At 36.0% G+C, this 27,122-nt stretch overlaps 1 protein-coding gene across 4 annotated transcripts in view; it reads right to left on the bottom strand.

Moving 5' to 3' along the window:
- The window catches only part of GRIA2 (glutamate ionotropic receptor AMPA type subunit 2), a 91,150-nt gene that overhangs the window by 24,439 nt on the left and 39,589 nt on the right, over window positions 1-27,122 (bottom strand). For all 4 annotated transcript variants that reach the window (XR_011141005.1, XM_068942387.1, XM_068942388.1 and 1 more), the window contains exons 3-9: window positions 26,224-26,463; window positions 21,515-21,711; window positions 17,702-17,755; window positions 14,593-14,754; window positions 1,466-1,633; window positions 1,081-1,185; window positions 265-375 (exon numbers count right to left, since the gene is read on the bottom strand). Coding sequence is in view for 3 of the 4 variants with exons in the window: in XM_068942387.1 (XP_068798488.1) it covers window positions 265-375; window positions 1,081-1,185; window positions 1,466-1,633; window positions 14,593-14,754; window positions 17,702-17,755; window positions 21,515-21,711; window positions 26,224-26,463 (1,037 nt within the window). In the remaining variant the exon portion in view is untranslated. The remainder of the gene's footprint in view (window positions 1-264; window positions 376-1,080; window positions 1,186-1,465; window positions 1,634-14,592; window positions 14,755-17,701; window positions 17,756-21,514; window positions 21,712-26,223; window positions 26,464-27,122) is intronic.

Below are 27,122 nucleotides of genomic sequence, written 5' to 3'. Positions count from 1 at the left end.
TTTGAAAGTAGGTATTTCATTACTGTTTTCTTGCTTAAAACATTTAGCATTCTAGGATGCTCATTTCCCAGTCAATGACCACTTGTTTTCTACAGAACCAAACCGCATACTGAATCATATGTATTTCCTAAATTTCCAGAAATTGTATTTATGTATCATAATTAGTAAAGCAGAACTACTTCAAAAAAATCCAGCATATTTAAACTAATATAATGAGGAGAAACAAATCATTGCTGTGTTCTGACAAAGCATGAGGTTAATTACCAAAATAGTGGTGACAATAATAGTCTTATTCTCTAGTCCTGAAGATTCATTTCCAAGAGGGCCATCAAGAGGATTCACAACCATTTTGTCCACTTCACTCCAATATCCAATCTAAAAAGAGTTTATAGGATGCACAGACACTGGTGAATATGAACTTTCATAGAAAGGTAAAGCATATTGTTATTATGCCCTTGATATACACCCACAGAAAACTATTTCAGCCATGGATTTACCAGTCTATATCCCTATCCATATATTACATAATTAAAAAGGCTGAGCAAAGAGTAATAACACTGAAATTTGCTGCTATTATTCTGCCTAATACAGCTGTACCATTTTTATTCACATATTAGCATATTTTCATACGAACGCCACACATGGCAGAATTAAAACGGTTATGAAATACTCCAGATTAGAAAGACATGAGAAATTGGCTTTTCCTGAAAGGTTTCGGGTTAAAGCAGAAAGACAGTCACATTTAAAAAGCCATCAGCAAAAAGCTGTATTTCGTATTTGTCACTCAGAAGGATATTGTCAACTTTTCCCCCAATCACTGTTTCACATCTAGCAGTTCGGATCAGAAAACAAAAAGTTTAATTCACAAAACTGAAAAGTACTTACCAGAAATAAAACCCCATATGTATTAGAAACAAACAGCACATATTTTTACTTTGTCCAGCAAAACCATCACAAAATACCCCTATGAATACTTATTATCACAACTCACTCTTCTAATTATCTGTAGTGTTTCATTACCTACCTTAACATGTTGCTTAGCATGGTAAAACCTTTAAAAACACTTAGAATTCAAATTACCTTCCGAGGACCAGTACTTTTGAGCTCCATGACGTTTATTGTAAAATTGATTCGCTTTCCATTCTGATCAAACTTTATATTCCCTGTTAGACCTTCCACCTGAACCTATACAGATGAAGACGAGAGCAGTAATAGAATCAAATTTGTTCCTTTTTTCAAAAGGTATTTTGTATTTCCATAACTGAACACTGACTTGTAAAAACATTCAGTTTAGACTCCTTTCCATACCAAAGAGTTTATCTCAGAAAAGAGAGAGATTTCTGAGGAGTTAATTTCCATGTTAATTGCACCAAAATCCAGGTTAGGAGACTGGAAAGTCCTTTTCAAACATTTACAGAGCATTTCACACACACACTCACCCCAGCATTCATTCTAGGGAGGCTACCTGTTTCAATGCCCTTTCTATTTCTACACCATGACCCCAGGGCACAGCTGGATTTGCAAGACAATCTCCAGCATTTCCTCTTCTGGAGATCTCAATCCTCTGTTTACGTAAATTACGGAAAGCTTCTGTCATCACTTGAACAGCATCATAGGTGAGAGCTGATGTATACTGAAAAGGAGTGAAAAGATTTCTGTAAAAAAATAGTTACAGCTTCACTACTCCACTACTACCTTATTAATCCATTAAAGACAGAAATTTATTACAAATAAAGAGGACAGTAAAACATTATTTAAGTCAGACCAATCTGTCTTTTGTGTTGCGACCACTACCCTCTCAGAGGACTTCATACAAATTAAAAAAGGAGTGTTCTGCATCAGAAGACAGTGCTAAACTAAAATTGAATTCCAAACTAAAAATGTATAGCTGTTTTCATGGTATGAATTCCCTTTCTTTCCCACCACAACTGTGTAACACTTCTGTGTGCAGATATGGCTGGAATTCCATGGAGGTGAAAGGGGGCAAAGAAAAATCCCATTTAACTTGAGTTAACGTCTATGAATTAGAAAGTGTACCTCTGATTACACTCTTCATGAAAGTGCAGCTACATACAGATCAAACCACATACTACTACTCTGGATACTCACATGTCTCCACCTACATATACACATACAAACAAACAAAATATATTTGCATATATATGCTCAACTTTTACCTGATAAATATAAAAGCTCAATGGTTTTCAAGTATTCAATATCTTAATGACACCCTGCAAAAGGAAGTTTTGGGCTGAGATGTGCAGAGGAAGGAGTGGTGCCCCAAAAGGATAATACAGACTGAGGGGGGGAAGCTTCCCATGTTTCTCATCTGACACAGCCTAAGGAGCTTTAAACTTTACTAGTTTTGAGAAACTGAGGAAGAATCCAGCGATCAAGTGCATCCAAAGCTGGGGCTAAACAGTCACAATCTTAAAAGACTGAAAAATTTTCCATCTTAACTAATTAACTGAACAAAAAAACCACATGCACACTGAGGACTTTCTTGGAGGGGCTCTGCGAGTCCAGAACATTGCAATTATGCCAAATTTAAGGGCCACTTTTGAAAATATCAGCCAAAACGTAACTACTTACAGCCTTAAGAATGAATGCAATGATCCCCATCAAGGCTATTAGATGCTGAAAATATATACACTGTAAAGCAGTGAGAAATGATGTATATAGGCTCTTTGCCTCAGTTGTGCAGACTTTACTGAAAATTTTAATTAGCTAGCTGAAGTCATGCAGAAGACCGCTGCAACTGTAACTGAGGCAGGCTCCAGAACTGAGGTCATTTTTATATGCAATTCTTAGACCTTGGAGAGGAAGAAAAGGAAAGTGGAACTCTCTTCGCCACATGTAAAAACTTACTGGAAGATTAATGTGAATTTTCTCCAGGAATTTCTCTCTGTGACTTCTACTGAAATCTTTTAAGTATTCAGAACAATAGAAGAGGGAAGTGAAAGACTGACTGGAGTTGATATCACTGTCTACTGCTAGAATAGCAGTGATTATGTTCTTGTTCAGGGCACAGTTTTGGATTTGGAGGTAAGAGGAAGGTAACAGAGGGAAGAGAAAGGCTCCTGACTCATTTTCAGGGGACTAGTGGCAATATCACTTCTACTGTAGCTTTTCAAAGTACAGAAATATATTTTACTACACTGCAGGATTTTGAGAAACTTTGGATACAACATAAAAAACATCCTGAAAAATACTTTGGAGAGCTGATGAAATAAGAACTTATTGAGAAGCTGTAGTGTTTGTTATCTAATTCAGTTATCCTATTTGTTTCATTTGATCAATAGGATATACTAAATGTTTTATCTTTAAGAATACAATTCCTAGAGTAAATTATTAGTGGCATGAATATTCAGAACTCAATCACATTTTTATTTTGCATAGGCCTTTGCCTATTACAAACTGTCTATGTATATATTTTATCACATCTATAAAATCTACATATTTTTATTTAGGTTAAATCAGCTTTAATCTAAGGATCTCAATATATCTTACAAACACCTTACACCTCCATATTGTTGAAGGTGCCATTAAAACAAACGGCCCATCCATTACTTCTTACTGCTTTATTCTGCATATACTTTCAGCTCCTAATAACCTTCATAGGGTTCATTACATTTATTCACTAAGCTGTTTTAACGTTGGTAAACTGAAATAAAGAGAACTCATAGCCATAAACTGGATTTGATGGTTAGACAGATAACCTGCTAAAAGGACTATTAAAGGACTATTTAAAGGACTTTAGAGTGATAAGCTCAGATACAGATGTCTAAGCCATAGACACCTATACTCAAACAACAAAAAAAAACACTCAAGAGGTCTACGAACTAGTCATTCATTCCCAATCTAAGACATCAGTGAGAAAGACAAATGAAACAGTAGGATACTCTGGGCAGAGACTTCACCAGCAGAATCAAAGACGACAATGCTATCTTACAAGACACTACGGAGACCTCATCCAGAATAGCGTATCCACCTGAAGCAGTGTTCAAGGACCAATTCAGACTGAAACAGATACCTAAGAGGGTTCCTAACCAGGTATAAGGAGTGCTACTGGAACAGCAGGAGAAGGGACACTGTATCAGTAACAAGGTTAAGAGAAAGAAGGCCTAAAAGCAGATATGAGTGTTTTCCTTGAAGGGAGGTAAGATTCAAAGAAAGATGACAAGGAAAACGTTCTTTGTTACAGGAGTAAAAGAGCATAAGCAATGGGCATAAGCAAATCTGCATGAAGAAGCATGTCATGCAGTTGCCATTCAAACTGCAAATGGGCTTCAAGCTTAGGAGCATTTTGGCTACCTATAGGCACATTTCAAACACCGGGGCAATGAGGAACAGTTCAGGGAGTTTAGAAGACTAAATGTTTGCCTCTTCCTCTTTGATCTTTACATTAGAACGAGGTTCTTGTGAAAAAAAGCTGTCAGCATTTACAATAGTCCTGCTTCCAGATGACTTGGAGATATCAGCTGAAAATTATTTGTAACTTTTTTGGTAATAGAACGTCATTGTCTCTACTCCTGGTCCTGACTAAAAGGGGAAGAGAGATGAATAACAATCAAATTTTTAAAATTAACTAGCCTTTTAAAAAACAATTTAAAAAAATCCATCTCAGTAAAGGTCAGGTTAGAGATCAAGCCCCATTTATCTAAACAAATACACCACCTTGAATTAAATTCAGATTCCAGAGATTGTAGAGTCGGAGCAATTTTCATTTTAATGATGATTGTTTTCTAAATGTAATTCCAGTGCTATATGTATACAGAACAGCCAAACAAATAACAGGTATTTTTGCTCTGAAATATCCACATATTTTGGGCAGAATATCAGATGCCAAGATCATCTTAAGCAGTTTTACACAGATTTAAGTGTTCAGGTCCAAAACTGCTATCCAGAAAAACTGCTGACTCTGATGTGTTTAAGTTCTTTAGGCATGTCCTTGTTTGGTTTAGAAAGTCTGTTTCCTGCGCACACCCAGAACAGCTCTAGTTTGTATCCTAGTAGCTAGACACCTGCCTAAGCCTACATCCCTGAAAGTCCAAGCCCCATCTGAAAGGCATGCTCACAGCACATCCAGCAGACACAGATAGGACTGGGGCTTTTAAAGAACTGTCCTAACCCCTTCACTGTAGGATATTTACAGGGGAAAGTGGCCTTCTTTTTTTTTTCCTTTTAAAACTGAACAAAGCAAAAGTCACAAGATCCATGGACCCTGAGACGCTTGACCCTTCTACCTATTCTATCTATTATTCTAATAGGACGGAGAGATGGAGTTTCTATGGGAATTTCCATTATTCACGAGAATCATCTAAGGTGCCAATTCAATAGAAAAAAAGAGTGCAGGTACCTGCATTTTTGAAGGTTAGGGTGGGGGATTTTATATTGGGGACCGAGGGGTTAAAGTGTTTGGTTTGTTTTTTTATTTTTTTAATTGGATCTAATGCAATGGCCAACACAGAAAATCTAGTGAGACTGTAAAACAGATGTTTCTTCAAAACATTGGGACTATGTCAGAGAAGAAAAAGGGATGGATCTGGGCAAAAAGTCTTAGCAACAAAGAGAAACCTTTGTCTTCCAAAAGAAAGCAGAATAGTGTTAGACTTTATTAGAAGTACTGTGATCTGGATCTACCAAAGTTCCAGACCTTTTTGCATTCAACAGAATAGAAAGTTAACATGTGAAACTGTTTTACAATTGTTCTGTGGTCTGAACTTAATGAAGAAATTGTTGGTGGGAATTTATGACTTCCCTTATGCAGAAGGTCAAACTAGGTTAACATCATGCTCCCTTTATTCTCTGAAAATACATTAAAGAAACAGAGCTGCACCATGTTAATCATCTTAGAAAACCTTGGTCTTTGTCTCAACTGAGCCAGCTCTGCCCACAGGTAAATGAACTGATGCATTCCGAAGTGTGCTGCCACTTACTCATGTCCATCACGTTGTTTTGTCCCGACTTTCATTGATCATGAAGAATGGATCTAAAATATACAGCTGGTGAGGTGATTTAATACTATTTGCTCAGAGAGCAGTTGGTAACCAAGTTATAAAACAATACGCTGCTGTACTAGGTTTTTATGTTGCTCTTGCTACTATAATCATTTATAACCAATTTAGAGTCAAAGAACTATTGAAGCAGATACTAAGTTCTACAAGATGTTCTCATAGCCAGTGCAGTTAAGAGCAAAATAGCAGTTTAAAGATGGTATTAAAAAAGTTAGTCTGTAGCCTGCTTTCTAAATCTGTCACACTATTCTGCAATACAAAAATATTCGCCTGCCTTAAACACTTCTTAATGAAAAAGAATAACTATCAGGTATTAAAACAAGGTCTTGAAAGGAGCACTGCAGTTTTTAAAATATATCTACACACTGTACATTTTTTCCACCTTCAGCAAGTTATGAAAACTGCTGCAAATTTAATCTTCCTCCTCCTGACTTTGCAAAATTCTAAATAATTTAAAAAAAAAAACCAAAACACATACACACAGGAGGACACCTAATCTTTCCTTACAGCAAAGGTAGAATCAACTCCACACTATACCTAATTTACATATTTGTACCAATGTAAATTGTACTTTTACTATGGTTGTATAACTTCTTGGAACTTCGAATCATGGAGGTTCTTAAAATCTCCAGCAATTACTCAACGGCTGAAAAATTTACTATCTAAACTAATTTCCTCTTACTAAGTTCATTAATAAGCCTATTAATTCTTGCCGTATTTCTCTTCCACTTTCCTAAAAGTTTTATATATCCTCCTAATTCTCAAACCAGAAGCTCACTCCCAGTGAACTTTCTATCATGAGAAAACATATGGAGCTTGACAGAAAAACTAAAACCAATTATTTGGATTTGAACTCATGGAGCTTGACAGAAAAACTACCACCAATTATTTGGATTTGAACCCACACCATGAAAAACGACGTTGTTGTCTTCTAATTCATGCCACTGCCTGTGGAAAATATCCGTAACAACAAAATATATAAGATTTCACAATTATTTGCTAATCTTACTTCTAAATGTAAATAGAATGTACTTGCAAAAATGGCAGCGCTGCTAATGATAAAATCACCTCTAATTTTCTGTAAAACACAAAGAACATCTGCCTTTTTAATCATAACCACATGAATGCGTAAAGCCTTTTTTCTTCAAGACTGAGCTACAGAATACTATGCCATTCCTCATACTGTTAAAAAAGGCATGACCCAACAGCAAGCACTGCAGCCTATGCATGTAATAGTGAAAACAGATAAAATAGGAATATTTAAAGCAGACGATGAGACTGAAACACAGAAAGAGAAAGCCAAATGACTTCTCTGAAAAATCGTGCTGTAGGAAATGGATCTGAAAGAGCTGATGTGAATGTTGAAGTGTAAATAAACAGGAAAATTAAAACCAATTGCTCCACGACAGCAAACTAGATCAACACGCACACGTAAGCAACTTTAAATAGGAGCAACAATGACACTACGCTGTCTTCTTAAAAATGAGCCACTGCACTCTGAAGTGCCTTTATCTACAGTGACTTTCCTGTTTGTTGGCAGTTAAAGAAATTTTATATGAACTTTATGCAAGATTAAGTCTAGAAGCAACAATGTAGAATCAAATTTTTATTCTATGGAAAAGGCCTTTTATTAAGGAACAAAGACTAGCATAGCATCTTTTTGTCTACTTCTGTCTGTCACTTACAATGAGGACCCCTTTCTAGCTGCTCTCAAAGCAAACAGATAGTAAGAATTTTTATCAGCCCTACTGCTTTTTTATTGCTTTAGCATAATATTACACTTGAGCCTCTCGATTCTTATGTCCTCTCACAAGAATTATGCTCCTCCTCCAGTTAACATTAAGATTAAATTTGCATATTTAAATATTAAATGCTCTTTTACTAAAATATAGGCTTCAACCACTGCTTTTGTTATGTTAAAAATGACCACCCAAGCATTATTGAATATGGCTGATGTCATTAGTGATTTGGACTGTTATTCGAGACAGTTATTTAGGTGATCATAAAAATGTTTTCTACATTACTTCCTAGAAGGATAATTCATGCTAAGAGCAATTACTGATGATGGTAGAAGAAATATAATTTATTATTAGAAATTAGATCAAATATTTATTCTTATAAAATGGCTGATACTACATGAATGATAAGAACCTGTTAAAATTCCATCAGGCTCTTTAGCTATATTATTTTTACTCATATTTGACGGAAAGTCCCATATAGACTAGTAGGAGTTAAGTTCTAGCAATAAGGCAGCCTCACTGCTAAACAACACTGCAGTGGAAACAATCCTAAAATGGAATTTCATATGAAGATTATTTAGATCAAAGTTTTAGCTTAATCTATTGAATAACATCACAATAAATGATTTTTAAGTTCAGTTTTAATATATTCTGACTCACCCTCGTTCTCTGTAACAATCTGTAGGAGGACTGTGCAAGGCACCTCGGCTTCATGTTACAAAACACTTTCCACACATTCCGAGACCTGAAAGTTCTCAACACTACTGCAGCGTTCTAAAAATGTCCAAAATCTGCCATTTAACAGTAATAATTCAAATATTAAATACATAAAAAAGTAAAATCTCCCTATTACTATCATCAATTTTCATATTTTCTACTTCAACAAGTACTGTTTTTTTACCTATTATCTCCAGGGGAACCACCTTCTTCTGTTTGCTCCAATCTAATTCCAACTCAAGTACTAACAGAATTAATTAAATCTGTCCTGCTGATTGCTGATTTTACCAAGAAATAGTTATTGTCAGAGAAAAATAAAACACTTAATGATTGCTTTTCTGCCACTCCTGGATTCTGGCTAATGCAGGCAGCTAGCCACTTTGATTAGTCCTTAGCACCAGGCTGCTCGCTGAAAAAAAGTGAGTTTCTAGGCAAACAGAGGCAGGAGGAGTCACCACACGCTATTGGCTAAAGATACTTAAACACTGATAATTATTAAGGATAGGCAGATTCAAAGTCAAATAAACTGAGCAGCATAGGTACATCAGGAACTGATTCTTCAGTTCTCTTCTGAAGTCTCGCAAACACCTTTGCTTTGGCACAGTTCAGCTACTTTTGCTAGTACGATCGAAGGATCTGGGTCAATGGGCCCTTTGTATGCCTGGGACAAGTCTACAGATATTGCCTCAAACCACTCATTGCTTTCATTCATTATTTGTTCCATTTTTTAATTAAGTTTTCTAAAGAAAAAAAAAAAACTGCTGGAATGAGTGACTTATTATGGAAAGGAGCCATAAGCTATTAGAAAGAAGCATAGAGTTGGGCACTGAAACTTGTTGAGCATGCATATTTCATATGCATTTGCAAACAGAAAAGCTTGAATATTTGGGTTCAAAAGCTAACTGTGCAGTAATATCAGGTAGCTAGGCAGGCAATTGCTGCATGTGTATTTTTATGCACAGCAATCTGACATGGAAATCAAAACACAGAGAATGAAAAATGTAGGCAAAAAAATCTCAAAAATGCAAAATGACAGTTCTACAAGGATATTTCTGAAAAAAAAAAGTGACTCCACTTCAATTCCTTAAATCAGGTTATAAATACTAAAATTAAGTAATTCTTTTTTATAGAAACCATTATAAACCCTGTGGAATTACCTGAATTTAGACACAATCAATCACATTTTTCCATTAAAACTGTAGCAGGTACAACAGAATACCACTTATATTGTTTATTAAAATGCCTGCTATTATAAAATCATTTTCCAATATGGTGAAGCATAAGAAGCATGCCCTAAAATGATGGTGTTGTCTAATTCATAAATTGTACATTCATTTTTGGGCTTAGTAGTTTAAATCTAGACTGAATGTTCTGAACTTCCAGTTTGAAGAAAAATTTTCACTGTTCTCTTCTTTGTTCCTTATTATTAGTGAGTTATCTAAATTTTAATTATTTCTGCAAGCTAAAAAGTACTTCTGTATTTGTCTGCAAGTGTGTTCTACATATGCCATCCTTGAAGTAAATTAGCACTGCTAGAGTTAAAACCCCAGCTTTGTGTTACAAGCTTCATTCTTCCTGATTTATCAGCTTGAGATTGCCAGCTTTCAATTCTTGTGATTTTATCATAAATAGCACACTACTGAGTTCTATGTAAACATTTCAAATTCTAAAAATACATGATCATCACAAAATATAGATTTCATAATAATTTCTAAGAGTCTAGGTGACTTGGTTGTAAAAAGCTGTGAAAGCGTGGAACTACTAAAGGCAAAATCAAGAGGCAAAAGTAATCTATCATTTTGTTATTTTAACTACACAGTGCCTGGGGAGGAGGACTTATGAATCCTGAAATATAATCTTATGAATTCTAAACATCTGAAACGTACCATACTAGCATGAAGCAATTGAAGCCACCGAAAATGGCTGCAGTGAGTACTGGGCTCTAATCATCTTCCAACATAATGGTATTTGCTGTGAGTCTCAACTGCTTTAGTTTTTCAGCCAGATTCCCCAGATTCCCTTCTACATGCTGCATAGATAGTTTCTGTATATGTGTGATATTTATACAATTTATTTCAGACACTTCTTGCACACACCAAGCTTAGGGAAGCTCATCACAGGCTAGGATAGCTTGGTACTTACCATGTCTCACTAGCCTTCAAGAGGTATGAATTGAATCGCTTCCTGGAACTGCACCAAAGGCTGCTCCAACTGAACAGGTAAATCAGATTAGGAAGTCAAAGCAGCTGGATGTGAATGAATGCATTGCTCTTCAGTGTCCTTTTGCAATGGTAAGAGGGTTGCCTTAGACATAATAGCCTGACACAGCAAGGCTCAGAAGGCCTAGCATATTTGTAAATACACAATAATGCATTAAAGAGGACTTAAACTTACTATTATTAGGCCTGTATAAAATTAAATGGGGCTTTTGTTTTGCTCTGTGGCAAAGAAATTAGCTAGGCTGCTCAGTAGTAGGGTTCAAAGTTCTACATATTATTAGCTCTTTACACTTGTATGCAGACTGAGAACACCCACAGTTACAACAGAGTTAAACAAAGTAAATCTGGCGTAAACTGAGTATATCAACTTCACTTTTGACAGATGAAGTCTCCCTTCACTGCCCTTCAGGCAGCAAAGCAGTAGATTAAGCATCTTCTGTAAAAACAGCTACAAGATTTAAAGATTATCAGGGCAGGTACAGTGCAGTAATAAAATCAGGTGTCCTACTCTCATCTACGCACTCAAACGGAACATTTTTTAAATTAATGTCTTCATAAATTGTAGAATATACATTTTTAAAGCAATTCCATCCAGGTCGTCTTGTGGGCGTCTTTGGAATTGATTGGGCTTCAACATCTATATCTTTCTCGGTAAGCATGTTCCTTAGCAATGCACTTCTTTAGAAAGACATGCCTTTTTTCACTTTCAGAACTGTACTTGGGTGCTGCGATACGTCATGTCATGTCAAATTATGTCAGTTATATCCATTGCCTTGCATTTTGTTGTATCAAATGAACCTGCATTTCCTTTTGGATTACAAAAGAAAGAGATTACAACGCAGTTTGCAACACTATTGCCTGCAATGAGATAGGATTTGCAATGCCTAGGCCAGGGACACATAACCTCTTTTCAGTTATATAACCATAACACAAACTCCTATTAGTTTTCCTGTTGGTTCTGCACAGAATTTGCAGTGATAACTTTGGAATTCTAATTAAATTTTATGATTAAATAATACTTATTCTATCTAGTAGTAAAGGTTCCCTTCTAGGAGACACTGGAATTAGCAACAAAAGCTCATGTGCAAACAATGACAATTTGGATAACTCTTTCAAAATCAAAGGGGAGAAAGGTTATTTATAAGATTATAAAAGGGACAAATAGGAGAACAGTGGGTCAATCTGCTCAATAACTTTGATGTCTACATATTTGTACAAGAGGAAGAGGATAACTCACATGAATACTAATATAGAAAGGAATGGCTTGTTCAAGATGGACAGGTAAGGAATGCAATGAAACTAGAATACAAGCAAAAACTTGTACTTTATAGGAATGATCAAGTGCACAGATATGAGATTGGACTGTCTAAATAGGCAGTCCAGGAAAACACTGCAGAAAAGGATCTGGAGGTTAGTATATGTCTCATGAGAAGTATATTTCAACAGTCTCATGATGGTGAGAAAAAGAGTAGTAACATAAAAGGACATATTGAAAGGAGTACTGTCCATGAGATACATGAAACCATTGTTTCCATTTGGACAGCACAGCACTCAGGTAAATTAAGGACCCAGTCTGGCATTTCAAAAAAGATAGGTAACCATTTGGGAAGTTTCCAGAGCACAATGACCAACATTATCTGCGAGTAGAAAGTTCAGAGGAAGGTGGATTATTTAGTCTATGAAGGAGAAAAGCAAGGCGGAATAAGGCAGCAGTCTTCAAATACAGAAGGACAGCTATAAAGGAGAACTTCTTCATATCCATTATAAGTAGACTAAGGAGTAATGGATTAGGTGACACTAAGGCTGATTTAGCTTAGACAAAAACAGAAAACTAAGACTTTTAAACTCTGAAATAGATTGACTGGGGAAGAGGTGAAACCACTCTCCATCAGCAAAGTAGATTTGATCTACTTGCATGAGTAGATTTGATCCTGCCCTCTGGCAGGAGGGATGGACTGGAGGACCACTCAAGCATCTTTCCTGCCCTATTTTCTATTATTTCTATGATTCTGCTGCCCCTCTAGCTCCCTCCAGAATGTGAATAAAATATAATATATCTCTGTTCTTACATGTATTGGCAGGCAGAAATAACAAGCAATATGTGCATAAGGTAGAAAGCCACACAAAGAAATACAGTAACTGATACAATCTCTCCAAACATTACAATATAAATCCACTTTTCCCCCTTTCAACACCTCTAGTATGTGTAAATTATCTGATAACTTAATATATCTGCTAATATCTTGTATGACTATTAGTGCAATCTTGGGTATTCCTTGTGCAGATTATATATAAAGGAAGGCAAAAATCAGATCAGGCCTTTTACTGAATTTAAAATTACAGGTATTCTTCAATTAACATTCAATTCATTTATTTTTCCCATCTACAATAAAATAAACCTCAATAACATAAGTTTCCCATATGTTCTTTTTCATGCCTTACAATTTCCAGTATAGCTGGAAGCAACAATTAGACAACCTATTATGGAAGAATTAAAGAGAATAACTAATAAAGTTACAGATTTTAATGTTGCAACTGTTAAAACCACTTCATCTTACACAACACACGTGCAATCTCCTCCCTACTAAAAGTAATATGAGAGTTAAGAGCTCCCTCAGCACTGTCACACTGATTTCAAATAGAAAAACTGCATCTTGGTTTCAGTTGGATTTTTTGACTTTACTTATCCGTTTCAGTGTGTTTATTTCCAAACTAAGATTCTGCAACATTAGGAAAGGCCGGTAGATTTGGGCACTCCAAAGAATCAGGAACAAATACACACAAGAATTGCATTAATCATCCACAGCCAAATCATCCTTTTATTTTTGCCTAAATGAGAGCTACATGGTCTCTCATTACATATACATGCATATAAAGGCATGAGACAGCCTCTAGCTTATTCTGCCAAGCATCAGATGAGGAATTCCCATGTTCTGTCTGAAAGATTTTTAAATGTAAAATTAACTACAGAAAAATAATAGCCTTGGCTAAGTCCTCAAAACTTGGCCTCAGAAAAAAAGTAACCTACCACTTTACTTTTTTAAATTTACATTTAGATTGTGCAATACATTTAGATTGTACAATAAGGATTGTAATCCTTATTTAGAGGATTTTTGTTCCAGAATTTACAGAATGGCTCTTCCCATTCCTTGCTCAGACATCTTATCCATCTCATTATAAATCAATAGGCTTCATACTCAAATTATACCATTAAAAAGTTATGCCTACAACATTTGTCATTCATCTTTTTGTCTTAATACATTTTAGAGTTATTTAAGCACACTCTTTCTTAATAAAATTTCTGACTGTACTACTTACAATTATTTAGTATTAGAATTGCATTATTCTTGTTAAGGCCTTGCAAGGATTAGCTGGTCCTCATAAAAGCCACATAAGGTAAGAAGATATTATTATCCCAGTTTTAACCAGAGGGAAAAAACAAGGTAAAGAAGTTTAAGCACTTACTCAATGCCAAATCTTGTGCCAGTCAAGCCTGGAATCAGACCATGATTCTGTACCTCAGGCATACTGTTTAATCTTAACTTCTTTGTAGGACTTAGGCATCTACCTCAAAAGAAAATATCTTACCATTTCTTTGGAAGATTATGTCATGCTAGACATAGCGTAGACAGGTATTCTAGAGCTGTGCTCCCTGTAAGCATGCGTATAACTATATATCATGTGTTTGCCTCTAAAAGACTTCAAAATATGGAGGAAGAAAAAGCCACAAATGTCAGTAATAACATAATATATTATCACATCCTAAATAACTGCCTAACAAGCTGCCAGGCACAGAGATGGCAGATTTTGTAGGACTTTCTTTGTAGGTCTCTTGCCTTTGTCTTCCAATTCCCTCATGTCCTTTACATCTGTCAGAGTTAAAACAAATGCAAGACATACCTTAATCGTACTGGTGTGTGCACCCGGATACTCTTTCTCCTCCAGTGTTGACCAACGTTGTATAAATTTTGACACCAAAGGATCATCATAGTCAACTATCTGAAATCCTGAGACATTAGCTCCTCCAAACTGAATTTTTGATAAGTCTCCATCAGTAAATCCCTGGACACAGAAAACAATGGCTGTTATTTCACCAGTTCTGGCAGATATCTATATAGTACATACAAATAAAAAGTTACCGTAGGACTTTCACTGCAGAAGTGTAAGACAATGTTTTCCTCAAACGGGATCCAAGTTTAAATCCTGGATTGAGTCCTCAGCTCTGTGAGCCAGCAATGTCTCTTGTTGCTCACTAGACATACACCTTTAGAGATTAAGGGCTGAAAGAAGCTATCCTTGCCATGCTTACTTTCCTAAACAATCCTGTTAATTTCAATGGGACTGCTTAGATGAGAAAGTGAATATTGCCATGAGTAACAGTTAAGCAAGCAAACTTTAGCCAGGAATAGTTACAGCCACAATTGTTTCCTCTGTTAATCAGGAACCCTGGAGCATGTGGAAGGACTTACAATTTCCCCTTGCAAATAAAGAACTACCTTTTGTTCTTATGAACAGTCTCATTCCATAAATTTTGGGGGAGGCAAACATCTGGCTCTTAAATCCTAGGTCTTTTTCTTCAACCTAATATTCATTACAAAAATGAAAACAGGTTAGACTGAAATAGTTTTTTTTAATCCAAACTGAATGAGGGACAACTAATTGTATCAATTACTGCTGACAAATACGTATCAAATGAAGTCATGACTTCAGCAGTGTGACGTTACTGCACATTTTCGCAGCCATTCCATTCAATACAGCATCATTCCGAACCTTCACCAACTATCAGTCTGAGATGCTTCCATATATCTACAATGGTATCTGTAACTACACAAAAGAGTTGCAGGTTGGTAAACCTCTATCAAGAATCAAAGCCTCCAATCATTTTTCCTCTGAAACAGAAATGCCCATCAATTCAAAAAAAAAATGTTACCAGACTGAGAACAGAGTTCCTAATGAAGCCAATGCGACCAGGATTGGATTTTTATGCCAAGACTGAACGATTTGGCCATATTTCTTGGACAGATGAATTCTGATGTGGGTTTCCCTTTTTAACTGTTGGCCAGCAGAATATATGTATTCTTTTTCGTGTCCTGTGTGTAACTTTCCCCAAACATAGAATTTACATGAAATCTTGAATTCAAATACTTTGAGTTTGAAATACAACCAAAATGAAAACTTAGTGAACAAAAGCAGCAGCAGCAACCCCAGATCACATTAGCAAAAGTTGCTACAATTGTTATACTAGGTGCACTCTACCTATTGCATATTAATGATACTAATCAGTGATATGTTGTTGCATGCTAACATAGACACTTCGACACGGGTAACGAAACTTTTCTTAATCTTATTGTGAGCTTAAAGTTTGAACGTGAGCACTCATATACTTTGCCTCCTTCTCGTTCTGTCAGCATGTTTTATTCAGATTGGAAGGGAACAGTATTATGGCCAAGAAAAGAAGAGAAGGTGGATTCAGTAAAGAAGACAAGATACGATCAAGTATTAGATAAGTTTTCTTTCTCAGAAAGAAAAATGCATTTTTAAAATCATTACCATATACATTTTATATAGTATCATATAAATACCTGCAATATTTACATTTAAACTATACAGGTCTGTAGTAAGCAAACGTGATATTAAAAAGCTTTGGAATACACGATTCAACAACTTAAGGTTTTATGGGCTTATACTTTTGCAAACTTAAAGCAGATGGCTAAAACAGCAAAAAATCAACATAATAAAATAGACTAAGCAATTTTTCTAAAACATTTTATTTCCTGTAAGACTCAAAATACTCTTTATACAGTGTATGCAGTACAAAACACAAATGCCTAAAAGTTACAGCTTTTCAAATGCTGTAAGATTTTTTTGCTTATTTTGTGACTATGCAGTAACTTAACTTACTTATCATAAAGAAAAATAAAAATTAGTTAATAAATATGTACCTCTATTATTCTGCTTTAAAAGAGGCCTTTAAAACATCAATCCTTGTTAAGGCTTCTTTACACTCGTCTAGCAATATATGTGATTCTTAGGCGTCACAGAATACTCCCTATCCAGAAGGAAGTGTTTAATCAAAGGTTGGGAATAAGTAGGCGTTATGTCTTAAATGTGATAGATAACGCTATTGCCCTCCTGTTTTCCCAGAGCCCTCAAAGGATCATGGGAAGTAGACTGTAAATTAGAGCACTCCGAGCTCTGCTAAAATTTGTATCATTCAAACCCTATCACGGGCCAAGAATAAAGAGATGAAAAAATGATTTAAAGACACTTCCACCATGTAACCCCAAACTCTTTTCTGGAACAGCAAAACTGAAAATTAAGCCTGTAGAATTTGCTTCCTTATCTTTTACAAAAACATTGGATTAGATTCCCTCACTGCAGTAAATTAAGTGTTGCTGACCTCAGTAAAACGGCTGTTCATCTTTAGATGCAAGTTCCAAAAAAATGACTTTGAAAGGATTTAGTGAGTTTTCTTAACTTTCCCACTTCGGAACACTATTAGCTATACTTTCTGATTACCCATGTTCAAGAAAAGATTAATTCAAATTGACTGCCAAGCCAATCTAAGGAATGAGGATGTGTAAAGCTGAGACTCGCTGGTCTAGCAGAATGAAGGCTGAGAACTCTAATTTTAAAGTACATCAGTGGTGAGAGAGGAAACATCAGTTCTCTGAAGGAATGGACTGGAACATTAAAATCTGGAACATTATTTTTCTGATTTCCCTACCTATCCTGACTTTTCTAAAGTATGTAGAAAAAGGGCTGAACATCTGCTGCAGGTGCTGAGTAATCTTCACTCCCACTGACAGGAATGTCACAGGGGGCATTTAAGCCCTGAAAAGATTCAGCCACATAAGAATCACAATCTCAACACATGCATTCATTCAGTAAGGATAAAGACATTTAGCTTTTATCATCTAAAATGTATTTAGAACAAAATACCAGTTGATGTGCTTCTATAAACATTAAAATGAGTAATAGGAGTATTTTAAATATTAAATTTGCTTACCAGATTTGCAATGATGTAATGGTAACCTTTCACATGTTTACCAATTGTGATAACCTGTAAAAAAAGAAATATCCCCTTAATTGAGAATGCTGAACGGATATATGGACTGAGACTTAAAAACTACTAAATGCACTATGATGTAAAAGCTAGTCATGGGCTTTACTATATGTAACACTGAGTTTGTTCAATGTTTTACTTCTTATTTTAACTAATGAAGCACTGACCATACTCTCTGCTTGCGGAAATTAGTCATGCTGAAGTCTGAGTCACAAGATTTGTCAACAGAGAAGCTACATGCTCATTACTATGCTGTGTATTAAAGGCAAAATCTGGACAGGAGGGAGCGTGCAACCTATAGTGGTACCATCAGAAACACTACGCCTCAGAGATTTCTGCTTAGATTCTGCTCCCTTTTAATATTCCTTGAACTAGAAAAACAGTTTAAAAGCCCACTAACATTAATGATAATATCTTAAAAAATTCCTTCATAATGTAAAGTTCAAATTGTTTACTGCACTAAGGCTCCCTTATAATCTCTCCCACAGCCAACTGCTGGTTCCTCAGTTGTCTCCACTGGCATATAGCCATATAGCATGGTTTCTTCTTGGAAATAATCCTAAATAAAAGCTTGGCTGCATGGGGAAGTTTGCATTTTGAAGCAAAATACCTCTGCAGGGAAAGAAGATGGGAAAAAAGTGGACTCTGGAGGTTTCTCCCATCTTTTGAACAGTGAGAAAAACTTAAATCAAGAAGGAAGGGGTATACATTTATTCCCTCATTTAACTCACGACATAACTAAAATAATCAGAATAGATATCTTGTAACGTATCCCAGGCCAGTAGTTATTGAACTGAGTTCTACATATTAGCTTTAATGAAGTCACATGGATACAAACTAAAGGAATCTTCAACACTACATTTTATATTAATAGAGTTTGAGGCCAAAAGAGATCATACTGAATAAGAATTAAATCAGTTACTCTTGTTTTGAGCTTAATATATACCTGGTATATGAATTCAATGACTCTAAAACAGTTCTGTGGTTTAGACTACTTAAAACTCATTAGTTATTACATCATTTTATTATGGAGGTTTAAGAACTCTGCTCAGAAGTATTTCTTAGGCAGCTGCTGCTTCCTAAGAAATTTCAGTAAACCAAAGAGATTAGGTATTCTACATTAAATGTTTCTTAGTCATTAGTATTTGAGAAAACAATCAGTAGCTGCAAACCCCTGGATCAATTATTACTAACTCTGCTATAACGGCCACTGGATATTATTACATTAATCTAGCTTTCTAGACCGCTGCCCTGCACTACCTACCCACAGGAGCACCAAGGATGCTGCCAGTTAAAACCCTAAGAAGATTCAGCAGTGACTCCAAAAGCCGCGATGGAGGAGCTGTGGATGCAGAGGGTATTCACTGCTCTTCCTAGTTAAGACTAATGGATCAAGCAGGGATAGACAAGAAATGGAAGTTGCCTAAACGGTGTTATCAGGAACGAGATTCTGTAAAGGAAGCTAGCTGGGAAGAGATAAAGTCTATATAATGAAGAGCATCCTAAGACACTGACTTGCTGAGCCAGAGAAGAGGAATATAAATTAGTCTAACAAGACCAGGTAAATTGAACATATTTTTAAATTTCAGCTTATTTACATGGTTGAAATACGGAAGAGAAATTCCAACATGCTCACAGAAGAGACAAGACCAAGAATGATGACACTGCTTTGCAAACACATCATGTGTCTGCACAAAGATCAAAGGACTACAGAAGTTGCCACGACGGCTTAGAAAGTTACTGGGATAAATCACAGCATTACAATAAAAGGCCTGTTCAAGAATGGAAATTAAGGAAGAAAAAAAAGCGGTTGCTGCTTTATACATCAAGAATACTTCAGCATTCAAGAACAAACTTGTTCAACAGAAAGCCTGTTGCATGTCTCTCAGTAAAAATAAATAGAAAAAGAAATGGGACACTACCACAAAGGGTCTACTTCAGGCACCTTCATGGAAAAAAAAAAAGAAAAGAAAAGAAAATTGATTAGGCTCTTTTTAGTCAGGAATTAAAAGAATTATTTAAAAAATAAATCTGGTAGCAAAGAGCGACTTGAAGTATGCATTCTGCTGTTCGAAAGGAAAATCAGAAGGACACACTCAAGGAATACTCACAAGCCAAGAAATTGTTCAGGATAATGTTTCATTTCAGGAGACAGATAAAATTAATAGAGAAACAGCTATTCTAGATTTTTGTTTGGAATTATATTAAATGACCAGGCTGACAGATCCACAGCTATCAAGAGTTCTTGGATGACTCGGAAATCAAAATAGCAGAAACAAAAGTTTATCCATGAGTTGCACAGGTCTGTGGGGTAAAATGAGAAAGTGTAAGACTCAAAACAAGGTAGATGTTATCAATGGGCAATAAGGACAGAAAAAACATTCTAGAGACGCAACAGAAATAGAGGAAGCCAAAGGAAGTAATAGGTCTATTACTAAACAAATAAGGATAGTAAAAATGGAGAGTAACTAAAGTTTAAAACGAGTTCCTGTCTTTAAGAAGTGGTAAAAGGAGAAGGTGAAGAAACTTGCGACAGTCAGCCGAACTTTCAGATCAGAGAGGAGATTATAATGAATATCATGTATGTAATTCAAAAGCATCTAGAGGATAATAAGATGATACACAGTTAGTACAGGCTTGTCAAAATCAAAATATGCCAAAGCAATTTCTTTCCTTTCTCTGACATTAGTACTAGCTTAATAGATAATGAGGGAACCGTGGACACAACATATCTTGACTTTAATAAGGCTTTTGTCCTATATAAAATCATTACAATCTCTTAAAGGAAGAACTTCTTCTCCAAACCATAACGACCTTCATATCAAAGACCAAAATAACAAGCCCTTCAAAAAAACCTTCAAACCAATACCTGACTAACCTATCTACACACAGCTCATATAGCCCTACAGATGCTGCATTGTCTCACGCGGTCATGCTCCAGCTAGCATGGAGCTATCCTCTTAACTTTCTGCTGTGCTCTGTAGGCATGAAAAGAGGAAATAAGATACAAAGACAGTATGGAAAATAGACAGTAGCACTGAAGAAAAGGATCTGGAGATTATAATAAGCAACACAAGAATTCGAATGAGAACAGTGTGATGCTGTTGCAAAAAAAATCATTTTGGAAAATAAGTTTATTATTATAAAGTTATAATAAAGGAGAGTTGGAGAAAAGACATCTTCCTACTCTGCTTGAAGCTCCAGAGGCCTCAGCTATGGCAAAGAGTATTCAAGGCTGGGTAACACATTTTATGAGGAAGGCAAACTGAAAAGAGATCTGAAGACAATTAAGACTAACAAGCAGCTTGAAACATGAAAACTAAGAGAGGGGCTGACAGCAAGCTTTACAATATGAAAAAGGTTCTTAGGAAAAGTGTCAGGAGTAGAAAACACTTTATAACTGTAATGAGAGCAAAGCCTAGCTGTAACTATTTATAATGCGCTATATACAGTAGCATGTGAACTCTATGCGAGACAGTATAATATCTTGACAGGTTGTAACTAGAGGTATTTTTTTATGATCAGGATAGAAAAAAAATGAGATGATCAGATTCAATTATCTGCCTTTGTGCAGAGAGAAAGACTACAAGATTTTTAAACTCTTTCTGCCCAATATATATGCGGTCATCAATATGTATCTGTCACATCCAAATAATGCAAAATGATCACAAAAATAGGATCAATGGAAATAAACTCATTATGATTACTTATAGAACACAGCCAACTGCTGTCACTTAAAAATGGAGAATAGCAAACCTGATCAACAATGTCGTTGACTTTATCTCGCTCGCAGTCCAAAATCACTCGCCTTTCCTTTTTTACCTCTAGATCTTGAAATAATGAACGGTAAGTTTCATCTTTTCTGTCATTGTTAATATTTCCTACATTGATAGCAGTCACTTGCCATTTCTTTTCAGCTGCAGAATCCAGTACAGCTTGCAACGTTGATAAGCCTAGTGAGGCACAGAGGAAAAAGAAGTTATGACTGATAAAGCTTTAGCAATAAAAAGTTTCCAGCACCTGACTTGAGATTATTTACTTAAGATTTCACCATGACTTGTTTGACCTGTCACACATTGTTAGGACTCCTCAGAAACGAAGATGTATGTGGGCCCAATCCTGTTCTTACTGTGTGAAACTGCAATTTAAATCACTGCAAGGAATCAAGATAGAGCCTTATTAGGACAACCTTCTGGTTTTGCTTCAGCTTTCTTCAGAAGGGGATTTTGTAAGCTTCACTAACCCATTGCTGGAATAGTATACACTGGAAAGAGGCCTTTTAGGAGGAGAAAGAAAGATCCAATTACAGTAACAGGATCAGTTGTTTCTTACTAAACATTATTGAACTGTTTCTGTTCCCAGTGCTTGAACAGTAAGGTACCTAAACTCTGATTCTGATCCCACTGAGGTCCCTGGCAAAATTCCCATTTTCTGCAGTGGTGCTAACTGGCCAATTATTTCTTTTGCCTACAATCATATCCCTGATTGTGAAAAGAAGATGTGCTGAAATATGTTCTTCCATACAGATAAGCAGGCTCAATGCTAACACCTACAAGCAGTCTACAGAAGCTTGCTTTCGTTTTATCCTTTTGGTATATTCCTGCCAGGAAGCTGTAATGTCTACACAGCTGCAACTGCCTACAATATATTGTAAAATTAGTGAAGATTTTACTTGACTGGTTTTTCCTTTCAAGGAGTAAATAATAGACTACAGAAACATGAAAATTACTGCTGGAAATGAATTCCTGCCATGCAACAAATACCATTTTAACAATTTCCAGCATTACAGGAATGAGAGCCATTATGTTTAAATTCCTTCCAGAGAATTCTAGAGAGAGCAATTTTGAAGATAGCAGATAATATTATAAAAAAATATTAGATCATTTCTCACAAGCCAATTGGTATTTTTGCATAGTTCATCTCTCCTGAAACCACAGAACAAAAGAAATCATTTCTTTGAGTCAGATTTCTGACTTGGTACATACAGGAAGCTTCACGTATAACTCTCATGAGAAATAAGACTGGCTATGCCCATAAACGTAGAAAGAAAACACTAAGAATTTATTTGTCTCATAATTTGTAAATGCTCCATGAAATTAAGATTGTTTAGCAATTCAACTTTACCAGTGAAAAGCGTAATGACATACAAGATTGGTCACCAGCAAAGGAAGAAAATGGCAGGTTTCCAAAAGCATAAATTCAATGATTATCTCAAGCAGTTGTGGATTTCTATGTTGCTTATAAAAAAGACTGATAGGAAATTTTCTATTTCATGAAATGCGTATTTACTTTGAAATACTAGATAACTACAGTCCAAGGGTAGATATAAACTATTTATAACATGTTAAAGATAAACGGGGAGGATTCCTGCATATATGAATGAGTACATGTGCACCAGGCTAGCGTGGTGGCTTAGTCTGATAAGGGTTGTGTTTTGCAATCCCTTTTTTCATTTAAATAAGCTAAATGTTACAATCCTTCATTATACTTTAATGTTTGCTTAGCTTCATTTAGATGTGCTGCAACTGTTCAATAGCTGAGACCCTAGAAAAGATCCAATATATTTTGCAGGACATATTATTGCCTCTTTAGTTTGCATTTTGTTTTTGTGTTTAACAATGCTGCTTCTTCCCCCTTCCAAAAAAACAAATAAGGAAAATAAAATGGTCAGACCAAAATATTAAACATAAATCTGAATCATTGCTCCAGGTCTCATTTAGCAGATTTCAGGTCCTGCCATCTGCTTTTATGTATTTCCTCTGAGACGAATGGAATCTCAATTAGACATAAGTTAATAGAGACTATTAATGTTAATACTATCCATCGCAAAGGCTTTCTATACTTTTCCCCTCTAATCTCCCACTTTTCCTGGGGACTCCCTTTTTTTGGGTGCCCTCTGCAGAGATGTCAAATGGCTGCCTCGATCCCTTACCTTTTATTGGTGGGAGATTTGTCCCCCTCACATAACTGAGTTTACTCTGACAGCATCACAGCGCAGAAGAACGAAAAAAAGCATTCACCGCAACACCTCTGTGGATTTGGAATCACTGGGGTAGCGGTAAAGGAAGCTGGACTCTCCAGTGGGGAAAACTCTAGCAACTCCAGTTCCTTTTTTAGAGCAGAACGCTTCTGCTTGGGAACTTCATGTGCCTGAACCGCTAGTGGTTATGACAAGACAAACTGTTAATTCAGCAAGCTTTGAAAAGGAGGACTGAATAGAGGCAAGTGAATTAGCAATTTTGTTGCAGAATAGTGTCATCACCTTTTGCAAAACTCACTGTTTAATATAGGCAACACACAGAAGGCGAGAAAGGTAAATGAGGCTAATTCATGTTATACAACAGCAACTGACATATTAAGCCAGTAATAGCTTGGACATGCATATATTGAATGGCCTGACTTCTTACAGACAGGAATGAGATATGAAATTGCCCCACGCTTCACCCAGTCAGCCCCTAACCACAGAGGAGCCTTACAACTAGCAATAAATGATTCTTTTGGAGTAAGTCATCAAATTGTAATTCCTATTAGCCTTCTCAGCTTCCATGAAGAGTAAGTCTCTTTTTTTCCCCTCACTCATGAAAAAGGAAGCTTTTTAAAACTATGTAACATTCCTTAAAGACATGCTACTGTCACTACATAAACACTTACGCAAAATATTTAGAGGAAATGCGGACCCTGTGTATTCAGGGTCCGATGTCCTCAGTGTGGCTGACTACACACTGCTTGACTGTGCTGGTTAACCTTGTGCAGTCAGTGGGAGCACTAAGGAGCAAACATTTACTCAGCATAATGCTAAGAGTTTCACGCCTTGGAGCCTGTTATCACTGGGGTGCCTTGCAAAACAAACAAGAAAAAAAGGCACAACCAAAGGGCACCTATCAATAACCATTTCATGCTGCTACTCCCAGCCAGATTCAGTCAGTGCAGCTCATGGGAAGAACTAGGGTTTTTTTCAGTATTTCCTAAATATAAATCAAGTGCAGCTCACACACACACTGCAGTTCGCACTGCTAGCTGATTGATGGAGTAGTGGCCAAGCAACTAGCTTCACATCTGTCCGTTCTAAAAAGGCAGGCAACGTTTCTGATTCTAATGTGAATTTGAAAAACATCTGGCAGAGAACCAAGATTAGGTTCATTGTTATACATGACATCAGAGCTACTGTTGGAGGCTGCATACCAGCATTACTTTTTCTAACTTTGGGGCTTAGACTATTGATGGAGAATTGCTTTAAGGAGGTCCCTTCAGCTTTTCAATAGCATAATGTATTCAATGGTATCAGAAGGCAGAGGAGCCAGTGTCACCCTATTACTCAAACTATGGTGTGGTAATACAAAATTAGCCTTCCCTTAAAGCCAGTACTATCTCACCATTTAACGTGCATTTAGCATTCAGCCCTGATCAATGAACACGTGGACGAGCCACAAAATAGTCTTTTTTAAAGGAAACAGGAGAAGACTAAAATAGCCAACAATAGGTAAGAAGAAACTGAAAACGGAATGAAAATTATGGAATTCCAACAAACCAAAATAGAACAGTTTTTACTTCTAGAAAACTATTTAAAACACCACAATTTGCAAGTGATTTTTCCCAGTTTATAAGTTGTTATATTATTATTACCATAGCCATAGGTATAGGACTTGTGAAGGTTGTACTCTGGAGTGAGTAGCTTACAGATGGCACGTTTTGGTTTATTAACAAAAATTCAAGCTCAACAGAGGGAAGGGTAGATACGGGAACTTGAGTATCTATCAAAGACTGCCTCCAAAGGAGCAGGGATTGCATCCAAGATTCTTGTTCGCTTGGTCGCCAACTATGGATTTTGCATTTTTGTGCACTGAATCTTTGCCAGTTGAACCCTTGATGTTCCTTAACTCTCCTGAAATATAACTGGAACTCTGAGCAGGTGGTATCTGGAGGCTTCCAATAATTGGGCAATTAGTTTAACAACTCAAAAGCTGTAACAGAGAATACAGGCAGTCACTTGTAGAGGTGGCATAAAAACTAGGTGTTTGATAAAAAGAGTAGGCTTACTGATGTATGTGTTTGATCCTGTAATTTTAAATAGTTGGCATGCAAGTCAAAAGCTCAGTGTGATTGATGAGCAACATGTTGCATAAAAAAAAAAAAAAGAGAGAAAAACTGCTAAGACAAGTTCTTTTTCTCCTTAAATAATTCTTTTTAAAAATAAACTTTCCATGGGAACTGTTTTCCAAAATGTAAGTAATCTTTCATCATTCCCTTTTAGTACATGCCTGTAATTCTAGTAATGTATACTTCAATAACTTGACTCTCATTTAAACAATTTTGTATCCTTTCCTAAAAACCCATTTCTAAATTTTTAAGTTTATACTTGCTGTAAGTAAGTGTTCCTCTCTTTGCTCACTTTTCTAATACTCATTCAGCATTTCAGTGAGATACATGTATCAAACAGCATACAGACAAAAAATACCATATCTCACCTCTGTCACTGTCGTACAAATATGCAAACTTGGTCCACTGATAGTATTCAATCAAGCTAAGAAGAGCTCCCTTGAGGTCAGGTCTCATCTGAATGACAAACGGATGTGTTCCATCTGTTGGGAAGCTGGGAGTTATGAAGGAGACATGAAGAGTCCCACAGAACGATGTTATGGTATTTACAGATTTCTTGTCATAGAATCCAAAAATTGCAAAGACTCCTCTTGAGAACTGGGAGCAGACTGGGGGGGGAAGGGGGAAGAAAAAGAATTAGGGAGAATTATTTCCAAAGGTTTATTGAATATTTATCATGTATGTCTTTTTGAGAAATAATGAACTTGTCTAATCACATACCTAACAGAAGAAAAAAGTAATAGTAAAGATTATATATTATTATTAATCACTAATATAAATCTACCACTGGAAACAAAAATTCAGAGATGTGGTTGATATTCACAGACTATTAATTAAAAATAAAACTCACCAAATTATTCTTAAAATCAATTTATACTTTAAAGGATGGCAGTATGAACATCAAAGACAGCTGCAATTTATAAAATGAGTTATTATGACCGCACATAATACTATTTTGGAAACTGACAACTTTTTGTCCTGTGAAAAATAATTTGGCCCTGAGGACAAGACACACTTTACAAAATGCCTTAAGCAAATAATTTGCCATTTGAGGAAATATAAAATCAAAACTAGAAGAAAATCTATTAAAAACAAAAAAAGGAAGTTGATTCACTTTAAATCTTCGAGTTCTGAGACGTTGTTTTAATACCTATTTTGTAGGACTCAGCCAAAGCTGGTCCTTCTAGATGACATTAGCGGTCATGCTGCAGAAAGAATAACCTCATAGGGTAAACTCATAGGTAAATAACATACTGATTGTTCATTT

Source organism: Struthio camelus, chromosome 4 (assembly GCF_040807025.1).
Source record: "Struthio camelus isolate bStrCam1 chromosome 4, bStrCam1.hap1, whole genome shotgun sequence".
NCBI classification, from domain to species: domain Eukaryota; kingdom Metazoa; phylum Chordata; class Aves; order Struthioniformes; family Struthionidae; genus Struthio; species Struthio camelus.
The sequence above is the reverse complement of the archived record's forward strand: the minus strand, read 5'-3'. Positions and strand labels throughout refer to the sequence as shown.